The sequence below is a fragment of the Antrostomus carolinensis genome, unplaced genomic scaffold (assembly GCF_000700745.2).
Source record: "Antrostomus carolinensis isolate BGI_N321 unplaced genomic scaffold, ASM70074v2 scaffold9516, whole genome shotgun sequence".
NCBI classification, from domain to species: Eukaryota; Metazoa; Chordata; class Aves; order Caprimulgiformes; family Caprimulgidae; genus Antrostomus; species Antrostomus carolinensis.
Window position 1 is genome coordinate 50,147 of NW_010322529.1, and position 18,183 is coordinate 68,329.

At 38.3% G+C, this 18,183-nt stretch overlaps 1 protein-coding gene across 1 annotated transcript in view; it reads left to right on the forward strand.

Moving 5' to 3' along the window:
- The window catches only part of ARHGEF12 (Rho guanine nucleotide exchange factor 12), a 42,759-nt gene that overhangs the window by 16,353 nt on the left and 8,223 nt on the right, over positions 1–18,183 (forward strand). Inside the window, exons 12-32 of the mRNA XM_010170265.1 lie at positions 690–782; positions 1,398–1,508; positions 1,999–2,097; positions 2,694–2,736; positions 3,150–3,255; positions 4,093–4,230; positions 4,736–4,768; positions 5,516–5,630; positions 6,425–6,530; positions 6,759–6,971; positions 7,438–7,567; positions 7,882–7,917; positions 8,555–8,709; positions 8,952–9,098; positions 9,911–9,996; positions 11,430–11,555; positions 12,366–12,480; positions 15,089–15,189; positions 15,441–15,518; positions 17,183–17,258; positions 17,668–17,835. Of these exons, the coding sequence (XP_010168567.1) occupies positions 690–782; positions 1,398–1,508; positions 1,999–2,097; positions 2,694–2,736; positions 3,150–3,255; positions 4,093–4,230; positions 4,736–4,768; positions 5,516–5,630; positions 6,425–6,530; positions 6,759–6,971; positions 7,438–7,567; positions 7,882–7,917; positions 8,555–8,709; positions 8,952–9,098; positions 9,911–9,996; positions 11,430–11,555; positions 12,366–12,480; positions 15,089–15,189; positions 15,441–15,518; positions 17,183–17,258; positions 17,668–17,835 (2,275 nt within the window). The remainder of the gene's footprint in view (positions 1–689; positions 783–1,397; positions 1,509–1,998; positions 2,098–2,693; positions 2,737–3,149; positions 3,256–4,092; positions 4,231–4,735; positions 4,769–5,515; positions 5,631–6,424; positions 6,531–6,758; positions 6,972–7,437; positions 7,568–7,881; positions 7,918–8,554; positions 8,710–8,951; positions 9,099–9,910; positions 9,997–11,429; positions 11,556–12,365; positions 12,481–15,088; positions 15,190–15,440; positions 15,519–17,182; positions 17,259–17,667; positions 17,836–18,183) is intronic.

Here is an 18,183-nt window from a genome sequence, read left to right on the forward strand (position 1 = left end):
GAAATCCCTAAGATCTCAAAATTTTACTGCTTTGGCAGGGGGGTTGGACTGGATGATCTCCTGAGGTCCCTTCCAACCTCCACCATGCTGTGATTCTGTGATATACTCAGCAGTAAAACAACTGGATGTAAAATAGGTAGAGCAGTTGTACATATTTTATTCTTTGAGTGCAGTAGTAAAGGAAACAGTCTTTTCTTTAGGATATTTAGTCATTACGAGGCTGGTGTTATCAGGGATGGCCTCAAGAGTAGGTAAAAGTGGAACACAGCAGAAAGTGCAGACTTATCTGAACATATTATCATCCTTAGGATGACTTCTGAAGTATTTTCCCCTCATCTGCTTGACTTTCCAAAGTCATATTTCTCTATTTGTACTAAGATGGCATTTGTTGGATGCCACATGTTGAGCGTGCTCCTGTCTGTAAACGATGCAGTTGGTTTGGATCATCTGATTTAATGTTTCTGAATGCTCATATCTTGGGAGAAGCATTCGTAAGGGAATCTTGCAACTGTGAACTTGGACAAAGTTGAGTAAAGGCACATGGGTTTCCATTGAATTTTGAGAAGGAGAATAAAAATGACAGTAACATCTCTGACTTGATAAAGAGGGTTTACTGTGCCAAGAGAGTAATAGCACTGTAAATTTCTTCCTTCCCTTCCTTCCCCTTCTCTTTCCACGACTCACCTCAGGATTCCCAGTCCAGTGTTGGAAGTCCTTTATCCCGAGTGGGACCTCAGATCATTGGAGCAGAGGATGATGACTTTGATACTGAACAGGAGCAGGTGGGAATGATTTTTAGCCTCAGCCACTGCTTTTCCCCCCTTTACCAAAATTCTATTCCTCTGTGCCTAAACTAGAGGTGCTCCATGATTTGTTTTTATTGAGCAGTTCTAGTGTGGTGAATTATGAATTAGAGAATGTGATCCCTGTTATGTCTGATCTTGCCAAACAAAAACATTTGGGGAGTTTATGACAATATGCCATCTTTTGATTCTTTCTGATACTCTTTCTTTCTTCTCATAACTTCAAGCTTTCTAGAAATTCATTTGCCTTATTTAATTTTCTTTTACTTATTTTGTTTCTATTAAGTTCTGCATTATTGTCACAGCAATATAACTACTATGGCTTTTGACATGCTTATTCTGAGTTATTTTGGCTATCCTTTGCTCTGAATTATGTTTCATTATCTTATACTCAGTGTTCAGGAGAGTATTTAAAAGAAGTGTTCCTATTGTAAGCTCTTCCTGGGATGTTAGAATGGCATTGCAAAGGTTCTGGAATTGATCAGTTTTTATTTTAATTAAACATGAGGAGCTAAGCTGTTGTAACAAAGCTTCTTAGTTTTTCTTACAGTAACTTTCTTGAATAATTCAAATAGTTTCCATGTATCTCTACAGATTAATGGACAATGTAGCTGTTTCCAAAACATTGAGCTACTGAAATCTCGCCCAGCTCACCTGGCTGTTCTTCTGCATCATGTGGTGTCCCAGTTTGACCCTGCAGCATTGGTAAGATGTTCTGGAATTGTTTCCCTTGTCCATATTGGTAGTCTTAACTAGAGTCTATCAGGATCTTCATGTTCTTGTGTGTTGTTGTCAGTGACATGGCTGGATAGGCAAGAAGAGAAATGCAGATCCTGTGCAGGCATGAGAGTATTTCAAATAAATGAAGAGAGGCACAAAGAGAACTCTGTTGCATTTAGCTGTTTACAAATAAGTATTTAGCTCTTGAAAGCACTTCATTACACCCTAGGGTGGTGGGATTAGTTGTCTATGTATGGGCAAAGTCAGATCAATCTCTCTCTCCTGCCCAAAACCCCTCCACCTTTCCCTTCTCTGCTGATTACCAGGTGGCCTGTCTGAGGTTGAAGGTAGCTAGGAGGAATTTCAATCCAGCAATGCTGAATTCTGTAAAATATTTGAAAGAAACCTTGGAGTAAGGGGTGTTAGAAGAGTTCTCATGTTATCACTTAATTTCTTCCCCTCCTGTTTCCCACAGTTGTGCTACCTTTACACAGACTTGTACAAGCAGACCAACTCCAAAGAGACTCGGCGTGTCTTCCTTGAGTTTTACCAGTTCTTCTTGGACCGAGCTGCAGTAGGTTCCAGTCATTTCTCTCATTTTCCAGTATATCTAGCAAGTTGACTTTTACCTTTCTCCTCTTTCCTGAACTGGAAAAAACTAAGGAGTTACTTAAGTCCTCTAAAGTAAAAAGATTTTTTGTGTAAATGTTACCAGTGAATATGGCAAAATGAATGCTGTATAGCCTGAGATACCTGATAACCCAATAAATGATGGGGCATGCTTTGCCTGATAGGAGAAATATTTTTGTGATAGGTAAGCAAGCTCTGGCTCTTGTACATTGCCTTTTAGTTGATAATTGCAGAATATATTGAGGTAACTGTTGCAAGGATTGGAAAATTTTATGTTTCTGTTGGAAAACCTGAGAAACTTCTTTCATGAATTGGACTTAACCAGATAGTGTAGCAGAGGCTAGCATCACATATGTTTAGATGAAATAATCCTTGTGTAATATAATACATATTCAGGATGGGAGTCTCCCCCTTAACACTATCAGGTGTTCAGGTTGTATGATTTTGGCTTTTGGCGGGATTTCCTTGTACGTTTTGTACTGTGTGTTTTACTGGGATGGTGTTTGTGTATGTTCTCCCACCTGTCTTTTTCTTTTGCAGAATCTAAAAGTTCCAGTTCCAGATGAAATCTCCTTAGAACTAGGTAGGGTGCTCTTGCCTCAGGTAAACTGTTTCTGCAGTTTCTACTGTCTGAGGCAGTCCAAGCAAGTTTCTGAAATGCACTTGGGGTTACTTCGAACATACGGTGTTATATGTTACAGGGAGAGACAGAGAAATACTTCTTGAATTTCCTGGGGAGGGCATAATGCATGCTCTGATACATGTGTAAGGGGTGGGAAGCATTGGCCAGACTGGCATATACATTTTTTTTAGTATGATAGTGGAAGTGACCAAAGCTGCTTACACTTAATATGCTGAAGTTCATATTATCAGCAAGTGAAAGGCAAAAGGGTACTCTTGGATGGGTTAAAATACACATGTGAATAACTTTATTCTAAGGTGAAGAGGACTGTTCTCAAAATAATAATCTATTAACTTTTCTCTTCTGCCTTACAGACAGAAGACGACCAGAACTCCTTCCTGAAGAGCTTCATCGCCAGTTTATACAAACTATGCAAGATAAAGTCTGTCCAGAAGTTCAAAGGAATCTGGAAGACTTCAGGTAACAACAGTTGTCTGTGTAGTTTTAGTTTAATTCATACCTGCCCTCAGTCAACGTGTCCAATACAGGGGAAGTCCAAACTCGAGGGACATAACAAACTTGGACTGAATACTTGGACTTGAAAGAAACCACTGGAGAGGGCCTCCAGGGTCACTCTGTGACCAATCCTTGAATGTTTTTTTTGACACTGTGTTGCAAGTAATCAATTGCAAGATCAATTTTAGAGCTTGGATTCTTCATTAATTGAAGCTATTTAAGGCAATTTCAGAATATTGTTACTTAGGTGATGTTATGTAAATCCTTCTTACTAATTATGTTTATAATCTGCTTATTTACTTTTTTTTCTTCTCCTTTTTTTCCTTCCATCTCCCCTTTGGGCACGGAATAATCCATGTTAGAAAGCTGTCATGGGCATATAATAGAATTTGGTAATTAATATGCCCTTTCCTGTGGAGTTGTAAGAGCTCTGTGCCAACATGAGACATTATACCAAGACAAGTGTTCAATAATACACTTTTTCACACCTAAAAATGTCTCAAGTCAAGTATATGCATAAAATATACAACCTGGGATGCTGCAAAAAGAGTGACTGGTTTTTCTTGACCCTTGCAATGGCTGCCTTTCTTGCTAAATATCATAGAACTTTCCCTCTGAAGGCTATCTTAGCTATATGTTACAATGAGTGCAAATGTTATGGAGAGAAGTCATGACTTCTCCATTTTCATACAGAAACCAATAATGAAACCTGTTTGACATTCTGAATGTCAAGAGGTTGCTTTTCCTTGTTACAGGTCAGTATTCAATTTCAAGTGATGCTTCCTTCTCCCCATTTTTCAGGCAGAAACGTAGTATGGGATTGACCTTGGCAGAAGGAGAGTTAACCAAGCTGGATGCAGAAAGAGTTCGTGACCGGAATGCAGTGGAAAAGGAAAGAGCATGTGCAGAACAGATTATTGCTAAAATTGAGGAAGTCTTGTGAGTAACAGCAAGGATAATTGTTGGGGGTAAAAAAGGTCCTACCCTGAAACTGAACAGCAGAGCAAAGAATTAGGAACTAGAAGCAGTTTGACATCACTACGTTTACATTGCTTCCCCTGTTTGCTATCAACAACGTATGTTTGAGTAATGATAGCGAAAAGTAAGCTAATAGTTAGGTAGTGTCCCTATATCTTTTCAAGGAGGCTACTTTTCAAATAGCAGAGGTAATGCTACCATTGTTAGCTTGTGCTTTATTAGATCAGAGTCCTGGTTTTAGGTTGTAAAAACATACAGCTTTAGAATCCATTTTTTTTCTTTTAATTTGAAATGATTCCAATTTTCCCAGCTGAACTTTCATTTTTGTTTACTTTTTTCTTTCCCCCCTGGGGCTTCCTAACATTCTAAAGGCCACTTTGAGCACAACTGCTTATGCTCTGGGTAGATGTGACTGGGTGTTAACTGGTTTTTTGGGTTTCATTTTTAAATTCTCTCTTGATTTTAGGATGACATCTCAGCCTTTGGAAGAAGACAAGAGGTAATGGAAGCTGTGTGGGTTTAGTGTGTGAAGCAAGAACACCATTGCTGGCTCTGTGTTCTGCTGAGAAGAGCAAGACAGCCCTCTAATGGCTGTAGCCACAAACTCTCATTTTCTAAATCTCCTGGCATAATTAATTTGAATTCAGAGCGTCAGTCTCTTGCTCTCAGCCTCTCCTTATTCTGAAGTTTGTTGCCTTTTTATCAGAGCTGAAAAACTTAATTGTTGCTGAGAGTTCATGTTTCTTTTGGTTTGGTTTTGTAGCTGTTTCAATCTAATCTAAAATTTATTTTCTGTATGGGTCTTGCCTTGTTCAGTTTGTATGAGTACAACTGTCAGATAGCTTTTCTTATACTCTTTATAGCAACCATACCTTTTACTGTTCCTTATTTTTACCATAACTCAAAACTATAATGTGACTTCAAGTATGTGTTTGGTATATAATTTTAGGACCTTGTGTGTAATTATCAAAATTTAGTTTTTTACCTCCTAGGCTGATATGCCTTTTATATACTCCCATCTCTTGTTTACAAGAGGACAAATTCTGATATTGGCTGAGTCTTTCCCACCCTCTGTAACAGTTTGTCTAGTATTAAAAAAAACTATGCCAAGTGCTTTTAATCTAAAAATGATTAATTTCTCAATAGAACCTTTACATTTGACCTTTTACATTTTCTTGCCAAAATGTATTTTCTCCAATACATTTCTCCTTATCTTCCATCTTCTTTTTTCATATATACTTGGCAGTTCTACAATGCAATATGTGATTCTTACTTACATGAAACACCTGGGAGTCAAAGTTAAAGAACCTCGGAACCTGGAGCAGAAGCGTGGCCGTATTGGTTTCTTGCCAAAGATCAAGGTAGTAGTGTTGTGTCCAGAGTGCATTTGTTTAAAGCTGCCCAGCCTGGGTCCTTTGTTAGAACTCAGAATCCACTTTTGCATGACACATTAGAAATTATTGTGATTTTACAGTCTTCATTGCTACATCAAGAGGATCTGGGATTACTGAACTGCAAAGTAAACCTAACAGTTGAAATTGGGTTCTACATGTGTTTTCAGACACGTGAATTAGAAACGAGTTGCCTTCTTTCTTCCTTTATCTGTATGCCTGAATTATAGCTGCTTGTTTTTCATAGTTCTAGCCTTATTAAAACTTCAGGTGAGAAATGTTTCATATAATATAACCTTGAGTCATTTGAGGATCTCATTAAGGCTTATCAGGCTGTTGACCTGTATACTTCAGTCTTCTTGAGAAACTTGCCCAAAACCTCATGCTTCATGATGCCCAGAAACTACTCTTCCTGCCACCCACGCTTTCCCAGTTATATAATGAATTTTTCCACCAAAACTCCATCTCTGTGGGTGTGTTCAGTTATCTCCCACAGTATGGGGGTGCATCTGGTCACAGTAGCTACTTATTTTCATCAGCATTCCAGCTTTCTTTAAAATCTTAAGGCTGTTATGAGCAGTTCTGCACTGACAGTGCAAAAAGGTTAGATCAAGTGTTCACAACCTTTCTGAAGTGGTAAGATAAGTTGTATTTCTCTCTCCTAGTTCAGGAATTTTAACGAGTCAATATCTCAGTAAATAACTGAATTTGAAGAAAAGAGTAATCCTTTTGCTTTGCTCTTCTTTGTTGTATATTAACTGCAGCAAAGTATCAAGAAAGAGAAAGAAGGAGAGGAAAAAGGAAAGAGAAGAGGCTTTCCCAATATTCTGGGCCCACCAAGGAGACCAAGTCGACATGATAGCAGTGCAAGTATGTCAGACAAGGAAATTTATGTTCCCTATCTGTTAGTCTGAAAGTCAGATAAAGTCTCTGCTGTCTTTTAAAAACCCATGCTAAGAAGACTCAGTGAAATTTTTGTTTTTAAAATTTGTTTCTGAAGACACACAAACCTAATTTTGTCCTGAAATGCTTCTTGTCTTCATTGCTGAAAACAGGTCAAAGCTCTTTCAGCGATATAATGGCTCTGTGTTTGTTTAGTTGGCAGAGCCATGGAAATGCAGAAGCCCCGCCATCCAAAGCACTTACCTACAGCATCTTCTGTTAGCCCAGAGCCCCCAGACACTAGCAAGATGCGCCAGAGTGGGTCCTCCAGTGATGGAACAGATGCACCATACCCACCTGCCAACCCAATGTCTCCTTTGGCAATGGGTCCATTTTCCTCTCCAGAGGGAAGCAAGGACAGCGAAACAGGTGGGGTAATACTGACAGCGAAGAATGATTAAAGATTGTGTTGTGAGTGGGATATGCAAAGCACAGTTCTGATGCAACAAACTTGACCATTTAAGAAATAATTTTGTATTATTAGGCATGATCTACCTCATCTTAGTCATCTTTTCTGACTTGAATTTTTGGTCCAAATGAGGAAATCTTATCATGGCCAGAACTTGACGTTAGGTGGCTTCTATCACAGTGGCATTGGATCATCTAACAGGGGAAAAAAACCCCAGTCTCGGATGCCTGCTTTTGTAAGCGCAAGTCAATGTCATCTGGAAACGTTTGTCACTGAGATTTTTCTTATCAACTTAGGAATTCGATTCCTTCAGCTCTAAGCTGAAATGAGTCTGTGAATCAAGAGGCTATGAAGAGGCTGTGAAGTTCTCTAATGTACTCTTAATTTGGTACAGTTCTTGACATTTCGTACTTGCTCTCTGTTTAGGTTTGAAGCAAACTGGAGAAGCTCCACCTGCTAATGACTGTATGGATGGCACACCCCGCACACCTAATAATACCTTTGAATTCCCATCTCCTTTGGAAAACTTGCAGGAGGAAGAGGGAGAATCAGAGAGGTAACTGTGGTGGCCTAGTTGCTTGAGCCTTGGAAGAGAGTCGATGTGACAATGACTGTTAAAGCTTAGTCCATAAAACTATTAGTGATATCATTTGTGTTAAACATTATTGATAGAAGCAGCAAATGCTGATCTGTTTCTGCTACTATGGTAGTATTAGGAAACTCTCTCTATATATCAGGAGAGTGAGGCTGAGAGATGGACAGAATGTTCAGGTTAGGAGGTTAGGCCTTTGCTCTGAAGTTATGCTGAATGGCTGAGTGGGGTGATATTCTTGCATAAGCTACCCTAATAATTCCTTTCCTTCTTTGCAGAATGGTTGACATGGGAACGCCAAAGCCTTTTCGCAAGTGAGTATGCTTATGAATGTTTGAACTTCACTGCATTTGTTGAGATTTTAATAGGTTATAAACTAGAAAGCTGTAGTGTTCATTGTTCTGAGACAGTAGAATTGTCTGCATGATCTTTCCTTTTCTTAATAACGCATATATGAAATGAGACACTGACATCTCTATGTAGGACAGGTGGAGTGAATCATATGCAGATAAACCCTTTGATCTATGAGTGAACTAGAGTGATTGTTGTATCTACTGATTTGAATTGATAGGTTAGGGAGTTGAGATTTCTACATTTCTTTTTAAATCTGTGTGTTGCTGCTAACTCTGTATCTGCAGATAGATGGAGGAAAGAAATTGTAACCTGCCCTTTCACCGACTTGATATTTGACCAAGCAAATTAGTTTATCTGTATCAGTAAGAGGAAGGTTATGGAAATACTGTGAGAACAGTTATTCACTCTTACTTGTTCTGTAAAGGGCAAAATTAGAAAATATGCTTACAGATTCAGACGTGTAACAGCCTCCAGCTGTTATGGAGAGCATATTCATAAAGCTTTTCAACTAATATATATACTTAAGATTTTCTCTTCTTTCTTCCTTACATCCATGCCTAAATTGGGAGGTTTCTGACAGATATTTTTTCACGTTAGGATGGACAGTGTTGGTTTCACAGATGTCCAAAGTGAAGATGAGCTATATGATTTTGACATGGACATGGACCCTCCCAACTGGCAGCAACTTGTGAGCCGAGAAGTGTTGCTGGGGCTGAAACCCTACGAAATCAAGCGCCAGGAAGTGATTAATGGTGAGATGGGTATTTTTTCCTAGTTCACCTAGCAGAAAGTTGAAACCTGTGCTCTGGAGCTCTGAAGTTCTTAAAATTTAAAACTAGGTTGGTGTTCACTAATTTGCTCAAAGTAGTGGCCATCTGTTATTTCTTGTATGCAAAATTTGTGTGTGTGAAATTTGCACTTGTTACTGCAAGTTACTTGTTACCACACATCTTCAAGTAGATAGTTACAAACCTGCTTTCCACTCTCTCTTCAGAGTTGTTTTACACTGAGAGAGCTCATGTTCGCACACTGAAGGTTCTGCATAATGTCTTCTACCAGCGTGTCACCCGGGAAGGGATCCTGAACTCCAGTGACAAACGGAAAATCTTTTCAAATCTGGAGGATATCCTTGGGCTTCATGGTAAGAGCAGCTGAGGTGCCTTTCAGCTTTGTAGGCTCAACTGGAATTCTGGATACAGATATCTGAAAAATTTAAGCAAGTGACTCTGAAACAAGAGGCAACCTCATGCAGCACTTCAGATGAAAAAGAATACTACAGCTGTTCTTCTTTTGCATGCAGTTTTTCCATTTCTGCATAACAGAGATATTTTGATAAAGAATGTATGTGTCCAGTATTTCAGTGTTTGCTTTATTTTTATCTGTGTACACAGACTCTCTTGTGCCGATTCATGCTTTGATAAAAGGAGCAATACTTTGATGAATGGTCTTTATGGATCAATGCTCAAAACATTACAACTGTTGTTGAAGATAGTATGAAAGCAAATCTGAAAAGGCTGGTGTCTTGCAGGTGGTTTTGAAGGGTGGCCCTTTCTAATTGTTTAGAGAAAGGACTGCTCAGAATCTGAATTTCAGCTCTGCCAGTGTATAATTTTATGCAGGTGGCTTGAAATGTGTTGTACATTATTTCTGTGTTTTTAAAAGGGCAATAATACTGAGCTTCTGAGCTTCAGAAAAGATTAGACTGGAATGGTTCTTAGGGGTCATTTGAAGACAGGCAAGACAGAAGTGCGAAGGAGTTATATAACATTTTCTTAGGTATTCTGCTAAATTTATTATGTTCCAGGACACTTTTCATTTTTTTTTTAATTTAATTGAAATTATTGCTAACCTAGTATTTTCCTAGAATAGCTTTTATTTTAAAATATATACTGAAAATCAAGCTAACAATTTTAGCAGTATTAATAAAATTTACTTTTTTTTTTTTTTTTTAAGTTGCCTTGAATGATCAGATGAAAGCTGTCCGAAAAAGGAATGAAACTTCTGTCATTGGCCAAATTGGAGAAGACTTGCTTTCCTGGGTAAAATCCTTTCTTACCTTCTTGTACTTGAAAATAATGTTTCATAGAATGACAGCACCAGAGGTTAGGGAAGGTAATAGGAACTGATGATCTTAACAGTTGCTATTTCTATGGAACCAACGCAGAGCCAGAGAATGAGGGTTGGAGGAAAGCAGGAAGAACTCATTGGATTTTCGTTTAGCTCTAGATAAGAACAATTTAAGGAAGAAAAAATAATTTCCTTGTGATGTGTGGGTAGAGTAGAAAGGTAGTTTTGGAGACATAAAGATGAGAATGGGATTTTGAAAAAATAAAATAGCACAATTTATTTCAGTAACACTGAAATACAAATCTTGTGTTGCCAGTGGTGCAGTTAAAAATAGTTAAAAATACTGGTTTCCAGTCCTAGAATTTACATAGTTGAACCTTTTCAAATTTATAGCACTGTTGCAGGCTTCCTTTCTGAGATCCAAATGACAGGAGCAGGAGTGATGTAGATTCTTTAAAAAAAAAACCAAAAAACAACTCTCTTGGGAATCTCCTGTTTTGTTGTTTGTTGTTTTCAAGCCTGCTTAATTTAGGATTTAAGATTGATCTGCTTATTCTTTTCAGCTCTGTATGCAGAAGTCTCTTGTGGTGGGTTGTTGGTTTTTTTTTTGTTATCTTGCTGGTTCTCTAGTATTCCAGAAAAAAAGGGAAGAGAATGAAAATCAGATGTGGCTGGTAAAGAAACACCTCCAGCCCTTTCAGTTCTCCTGTGTATTATGAAAAAGCAAGAAAATATTTGCCTAGAGCAAGCTAGACCTTAAGCTAATAATTATATGCCCTTGTGTAGTGTTCTGGTTAATTGGCTAAAACAAAAAAACACAGGTTCTCATTCTCCAAAGAGAATATTTTCAGGAGTTACTGTGCTGCATCACAGACTGGGTAGCAGGAATAGGAAAAGTTGCAGTAACAGATTAACCATCTGTCATCTGCACATTTCACAGCCCTACTCATGGCTATTGTTTCCCCTAGCCATGTTTTTATAATAATTTTCTTCAGAAAATAAGATCTTATGTTATATTGTGGTGTTTAAGCATGGGTATCCCTGAGAAACAAAGTGACCTTTGGTCTTGGCTTTGCTGACCAACAGTCTGGTAAATAATTCCTTGTCATTCATGTGAGTGCAGTTTTTGAGGCTCTTATTATGGCTGGCAGTGTGTTTATGGAAAGGATTGGATGTGCTAGGGCTGGAGACAGGAGAACTGGAGAGTTTGAGGTGTAAAGGGGTTGCTCAGTAGGCCAGGAAGGCAAGGCCTTAAAAACAGGATGGTAATTACTTCTCATATTTTGCCACTAATTCCTTTCTTCCCTGACGAGACCAGTTCTGTACATGGCTATGTGTCTGTTGTAAGTGGCACATGCTGAACTTGAGTCTTTCTAAATTTGGCTTTCTTGGCTTTCTGGCACAGTTTAGTGGACCAGCAGAGGAGAAGCTGAAACATGCAACTGCCACGTTCTGCAGTAACCAGCCCTTTGCTCTAGAGGTCATCAAGTCACGCCAGAAGAAGGACTCTCGCTTCCAGACTTTTGTGCAGGTGAATTTTATTGCTAGGGTTTGAGCTGCCTGAGGATGTGGCTGGTGGCCAGTATAGCATAATGAATGATTGTAGATAAAATTGTTATAATTAATGACATCATGTCTAACATTGTTTTCAGATTGGGATCATTTCCAATACTGTATTTATCTCTGCTAATCGTTTCTGGAGGGAGGAGCCTTTAATTCTGGGGAACACAGAATGTCCTGATAGAATGCAGGGAAGCACATGCTGTTACAGGCAGGAGATGGCATCTCACTTGAGGTGGCTGTTTTCCAAGGATGAGTACTTCTGTGAGGAAAACAGCTTATAGTAGTGCAATTTTGATGCATGCCACGGGCAGAAGACAGATGATATACACCTATTCTGCCTGCCAGGAAAGGGGCTTGAATACATGTGGCATTTGAAGGAGAGAACATTATCTTCATTACCACAGGCTGGGAAGAACTCTGGTAATACAAGGGTTCAGGTTATATTGAAAAATGTACTGTAGGTTTGCTATAGTGTGAAAGCCTAAACTGATGTCTTCCCTGCATGGTGGTGACTGAGATTGATTGGAGATGGTGCCAGGCCCCTGTGAAGTAATGAGGGAAGGAAGCTGCTGCTTTTGTGATGAGCCTTTCCTATATGTAATTGCAAATGGAGAGGGGATGTGTTGTCTGAATGATAGATCTTGGCATTTCTTGTCTTTTATTTAATTACTGGAAAGTGAAGTAATAGACATTTATGTGATGAATAGATGTTACGCATTCAGGTAATTACAATCTTAATAAAAATGACAAATGTAGTTATTGTGCTGTTTAATTTTAGGATGCTGAGAGTAATCCACTGTGTCGCCGGTTGCAGCTGAAGGATATCATTCCCACAGAGATGCAGAGGTTGACTAAGTACCCCCTTCTGCTGGATAACATTGCTAAGTACACAGGTAAACCCTTTCCACAAGGGTTTGGGCATGCATCTCAGTGGGTTTTCTAGGCAAATGTGATTTCAAAGCATGTGTTGAAGAGCAGTTCGATTTTACAGGTCACTATCTGTTTTCATTATGACCTCACTGCTGCCTCCTGCACAGGAGAGGAGGTTAAAAAAACCCCCAGTCTTTGTTTCTAAATTAAACTCATTTTCCTTCTTAGGGAAACAAACAAAAAAATATCAGTGTGAACTAAGTGAATGACAGTCTTCATTGGGTTTACATAGGGTGCAATTTAATCATTAGAATGTAGTTTTAAAAAGTTAGGCGAGGGGAATGCTGAAGTTTTGAAGATAAATGAGACCACTTTGCTTATGAAAGTTACTGGCAACACAACTTGATTTGCTATTAGTTTTTGAAGAAGGAAACCAAGAATTCCTGTCTCCTCCTCACTTTCCAGTTCGTAAGCTTTTCTTACTTTTAAACTATTACTGTTATTAATGATTTTTAATGGTTATGACAACCAAATGGAAGTGAAGAAAATACTTTATCTGCACCCTTGTATTTCTGATTGTATAAGAGTATGTGGTAATGTCATTAGCTGGAATTACATGCAGAAGATAAAGGAACAGAGGAAGAAGAGCAGGTATCATGTAGCTCTTCCTTATTACATGCTCTTAGCAACCAAATCTTTAGGAACTTACTGGGAGGCAAGTTGCATATGTGCTATTGTTTTGAATAGTCATAAGCATGCTTGTTCTAGATATATTTAACTCCTTTCTACAATCTTGAAGAAGATAATAATAAATAACTGGAAAGAATTCAGTCACTAAAGATGATACTCTATTGTTTCAATAAAATGGTTTTCAATAATAAATATGCTCTGATAAACATCATGGTTTTTTCTTGAATTCAGGGCATTAAGATAGCTAAATCAAACTATTACGAGAAAACACATTTAAGTGAATTCCAATTTCCATGTAGATGCATTTGAGAGAGAAAAAAGAGTAAGATCTTCAATAACAGAAATCCCTAATCATCCGTTACTAACATAAAAATGTGAAGAATTAAGAATCTAATAATAACCTATCAAGTTATGCTATTGCTTAAAAAAGCTTGGATAGACATAGGGCATATTTCTGAGCAAGAAAGCAAAAAGGGGAAGTATTATGGAATCTGAGGAAAAATCATGTAGTGTTAACACTTATGGCAAATCAACATGTTTCCTTAAGAAGAGAACAAAAAGCAGATAATACAGAACAAATTGATTTTTTTTTTTTTTAAGGTCAAAGTTTCCTTTTTATCAACCACAGGTGGTGTTTTAGGTTTGTTTTTTTTTTTAATCAATCCTCTGTACTATTTATTTATTATCTGGGAAAAACGTGTGCTCAGAGTGCAATCTGACCTACACCTCTAAAGTCTGATATAAAACAAGCTTCATATAAAAATCTTGGATGTTATCAACGTAATGTCAACTAAGAATCTGAAGGAAATTGAACTTGGAAAGAAATACTTTCCTACACAATAGACACCAGGAGAATCTTGAGCTTCCTCATCTGTTGATCTCCAAAGTACTATAGAACATTTTCATGTTCTTACAGAGGGTGGAGTTGAGCTGAAAGATACTGCCAGCATTTTTCCAGGTGAAAATATGATTAATAATACCACAAAATGTCTTTTCAGGTTTACTAGTGGATACCTGCTGCAGTTTAATTTCATTACTCATAAAAAAGTTCACTCTAATAGTAATTAGGAAAGCATGTGATACTCCATTATCCTTGATGTACTTGATTATTTGTCTGTTAACTGAATTCTTAATGTGGCTTGTGGTAGTGAGAATTAATGGGGTTCACCTGTGGCTGTGTATGATCAAGTTACATTGACTGGAAAGATAACTCTTGTTTGCTCTTGCTGTAATGGAAGACTGGTTTTTATAAGCAGGCTGCACAAGTGTAGCCAGGGATGCTTTTTTTCCTAAGCTGTTAAAATAAATACGGGCTGTCTGGATGGAAAAAAATTATATAACACATTATTTTGTGTTGTGTTTCTTTGTCTACTTCTCTCTTCCAAAATAAATTAATAAAAAGCATTGGGAGAAATGCAGAATCCAGTACTCAATTGCCAAATCACTAGCTGGCTGTATATGATCTTAAATATCTACCCCGAGACACTCGGGGTAGATGATTCTATGAAGATTCCCCTATAAAACTGTATCATGTAGCCTTCCACAAATAAACTTGCAAGCATTTAGTTAGGAAATGAAGAACTTACTGGCATGGTAGAGTGGAGTATTATTAAACTTTTAGATTTCTTAGAACACTTCTCAGATTGGTGTTTGTAGAGTGAATAGTTGTCACAAGCCCCTCAAAAAAGGGAGAGTAACACGTGCTATGCTGTGTATGATGATCATCAGAGGCTGGTGTCTTGTGCAGGGCATAATGAATTCTCTCCTGTCACAAATCTGTTTTTGTCATTTCACCTTTGAAATGCAGTGCTTTTGTTGATAGGCTGTTTTGTGAATCTAAATTATCTTCCTCAAATTTGAGGTGAGTAACCTCCACTAGATTTTTGATTGTTTTTTAACCTTTATTGGAAAGTATTATTACATTTCCTTTTTCTCTTGCAGAACTGCCTGAAGAGAAAGAGAAAGTGAAGAAAGCAGCAGATCATTGTCGTCAGATCCTTAACCACGTGAACCAGGCTGTCAAAGAGTCTGAGAACAAGCAGGTAAGAGGTGAAGGGAGTGAGCATCAGGGGTTGGGGAGAAGAGAGTTGAAGGGCAGCAAGCTCTTTAAGACACCTAGAGTCTCTATACTAGTGACTGTATTGTGCTTAAAGATGTTTTGCATCACAAATATGCCTGTAAGAGGAGGAATCACAGGCGTTTGGGAACGTGTGGAAGTATTCATGACTCTGTGCACTCTGACACTAATGAGTTTCATTAATCAAAGCGACCATCTTCATTGCATTTTCTGCAGCATTTGGAAGATTATCAGCGTCGTCTTGATCTGTCCTACTTAAAGCAGTCTGAGGACCCCATGATGGATGAGTTCAGGGTGAGTGACAACATTGAAGCAATCTGTGTAAATAGTGATCGTAGCCCTGTTGTTTCAGTTTGTAGCTCTTTCTACTACAATCTTCTGATGTACAAGCAAATCATTTTTGGAGATAAATATTTCTATACAAAAATTAAAACTATTAGTCTCAGAAATCTGAGTTTTGCTACTGTCCTGAAGATCTCTGTGGAGGCATCAACTTGGTTGTGCACATCGAAGTGTTGATGAAGCTTGCAAGTTTCATCTTGCAAGTCTGCAAGCTATTGTACTTCTGTACCGTGTAAGAGAGAGCTGGTGAACCATAAATCTTATTACAGATATATATCTCACATGATCACGTCTTATTACAGATATATATCTCAAATGATCACGTCTTAGATGTGGTGTTGGAACTGGAGAGGCCTCAGAGAGCCATGAGGTGTAGCAATGCAGTTGGCTTTAGAAGAAGAGCTTGTACACATGCTCATTAGTATAGGACATCGACAGGTATAGCCAAATAAAGTCTTAAGTCCAGTGCTAAAAGCACTGTATTTCAGGGCCCTCTAAATTCTTGCAGTTCCATGAGTGAAGCTAATTACTTGCTGTCAATGTAGTTGGAGCAGGACTAACTTTATGAAATTTTCATGTTTTAAGTGAATGATGAGCACCAATAGGCACTTGCAACTTGAAACTATTTATTTATTCATTTTTTCCACACATGTTCCAAATAGGTAGCTTCCACCCCAGGACTCTTCTCTCTGTGCTTCTGCACCTTTTCCTCATGATTCTGTACTTTATCCCCAGTTCTTAATTTTGCCACTGTCTGTTCCTGTATAGATCTTGTGTAGATTCTCTGTTGTTTATTTATCGCTCTCCTGTCTTCTCTAAAGTTGATGTATATCCACAGAAATTTTGTATGAAGACTCTATAAAACTGTATCGTGTAGCCTTCCACAAATAAACTTGCAAGCATTTAGTTAGGAAATGAAGAACTTACATTGGTTGTAGACTCTACGACTTGGAAGGAATGACTTGTGAAAATTGTCACTTCTGCTTGCCTGCAGATCTAAATGTCACAAGCACTGAAATGACTGAAGAATCCATTGACATTATAAAGTCCATCAGATCACTGGAATGATTTGTATATCATTGTATCATCTGTAGGCACACTTGACTTGCAAATCAAGTGCTGAAGCATTAACAAGTTGTAATACTAGAACTTCAAACTTTATATAGGTTATTGGAAAAACGCCTTCTAGAAATCAGACAACATCCTAATGCCTTCGTAGCGTGACATAGTAGGAAAATTCTCCACCCTGTGACCCCAGCATCTGCAAAAGAGCAGTGAATGAGGAAGAGTGATAACAAACACCTCTAACAAGATTTTGGTTTACAGGTGTACCCTACTCTGGCTCCTCATTTCTTTTTCCAGACTGGGTTTAGCTGCTCATTTCCAAAGTGGAGTGTCTGTTTGAGCTTTCTCTCTGACACTCCCATGTCACAAGATTTTGGTTTACAGGTGTACCCTGCTCTGGCTCCACATTTCTTTTTCCAGGCTGTGTTTAGCTGCTCATTTCCAAAGTGGAGTGCCTGTTTGAGCTTTCTCTCTGACACTCCCATGTTTTACCATTACTTGTTCTACAGACATTTCATAGTGCTACTTTTTTTTCTTTCACCTGGTGACAGAACTTGGATCTAACGAAGAGAAAAATGCTTCACGAAGGACCTCTAATTTGGAAGGTTAATCGTGACAAAACTATCGGTGAGTCCTTTTCCATCAACTGACTTAAAGATGGGTTTGTGTTTGTTTGCTGAGGAGAGAAAGAGAAAGAATTTCTGCAGTTTCCAATTATGATTCTTTCTGACATCTATAATAATGCCTGTGTGTTTCTTAGAGCTGATTAGATTATTCTTGTCAATTCTGAAATGTGCTGGAGTATCATTAAGGCCATGCAGGGACACAGCAGTCAATCGTGAGATGATCCAATTCCATCTGTAGCTTTCTTCTGTAGTTTTGATGAGGAAGATTTGCAAGCTTTGCCTAGAATGGCATAGCACTGATTGCTGCCTCTGCATGAGTAATCAAAAGCACAGCCTTTTTCTTTCTGCAGGAGTGCGATATAAAACTATGAATCTTTAACTCATTCTGAGTTCTTTTGCCCTCTGTGCAGATCTCTACACTCTGCTTCTGGAGGACATTCTGGTGCTGTTGCAGAAACAAGATGATAAACTGGTACTGAAGTGTCACAGTAAAATCTTGGCATCGACAGCTGATAGTAAACACACCTTCAGTCCTGTCATCAAGTTGAACACTGTTCTGGTTCGTCAGGTGGCAACAGGTCAGTGTAACCAAATTCCTCCTTCCAAGAGGAAGCCAAAAATTAAGATTAGATCGGTTGAGGATAGATGTTTTTGTCTAGAGTTCCAGAGTAGAACATGGAGAAATGCGTAGGCTTAATTCTTGGTTGTCCAACATCTTGCTTTGTGTGTATGAGCTGTTTAACTTCTTTGCATCAGAAATAGGCATAGCTCGAGTTTTAAATAGACTTCTAAATTAAAGTACTCTGATTGTATTAGATGAAAGGTACTCTAGAAATTATTGGGAAGGAAAAGAGGAAAAATAAATCTATTTCAAAATGGTTTGGACAGTAATGGCTTTTGTCTTTCAGGACTAATTTTCTGGATAG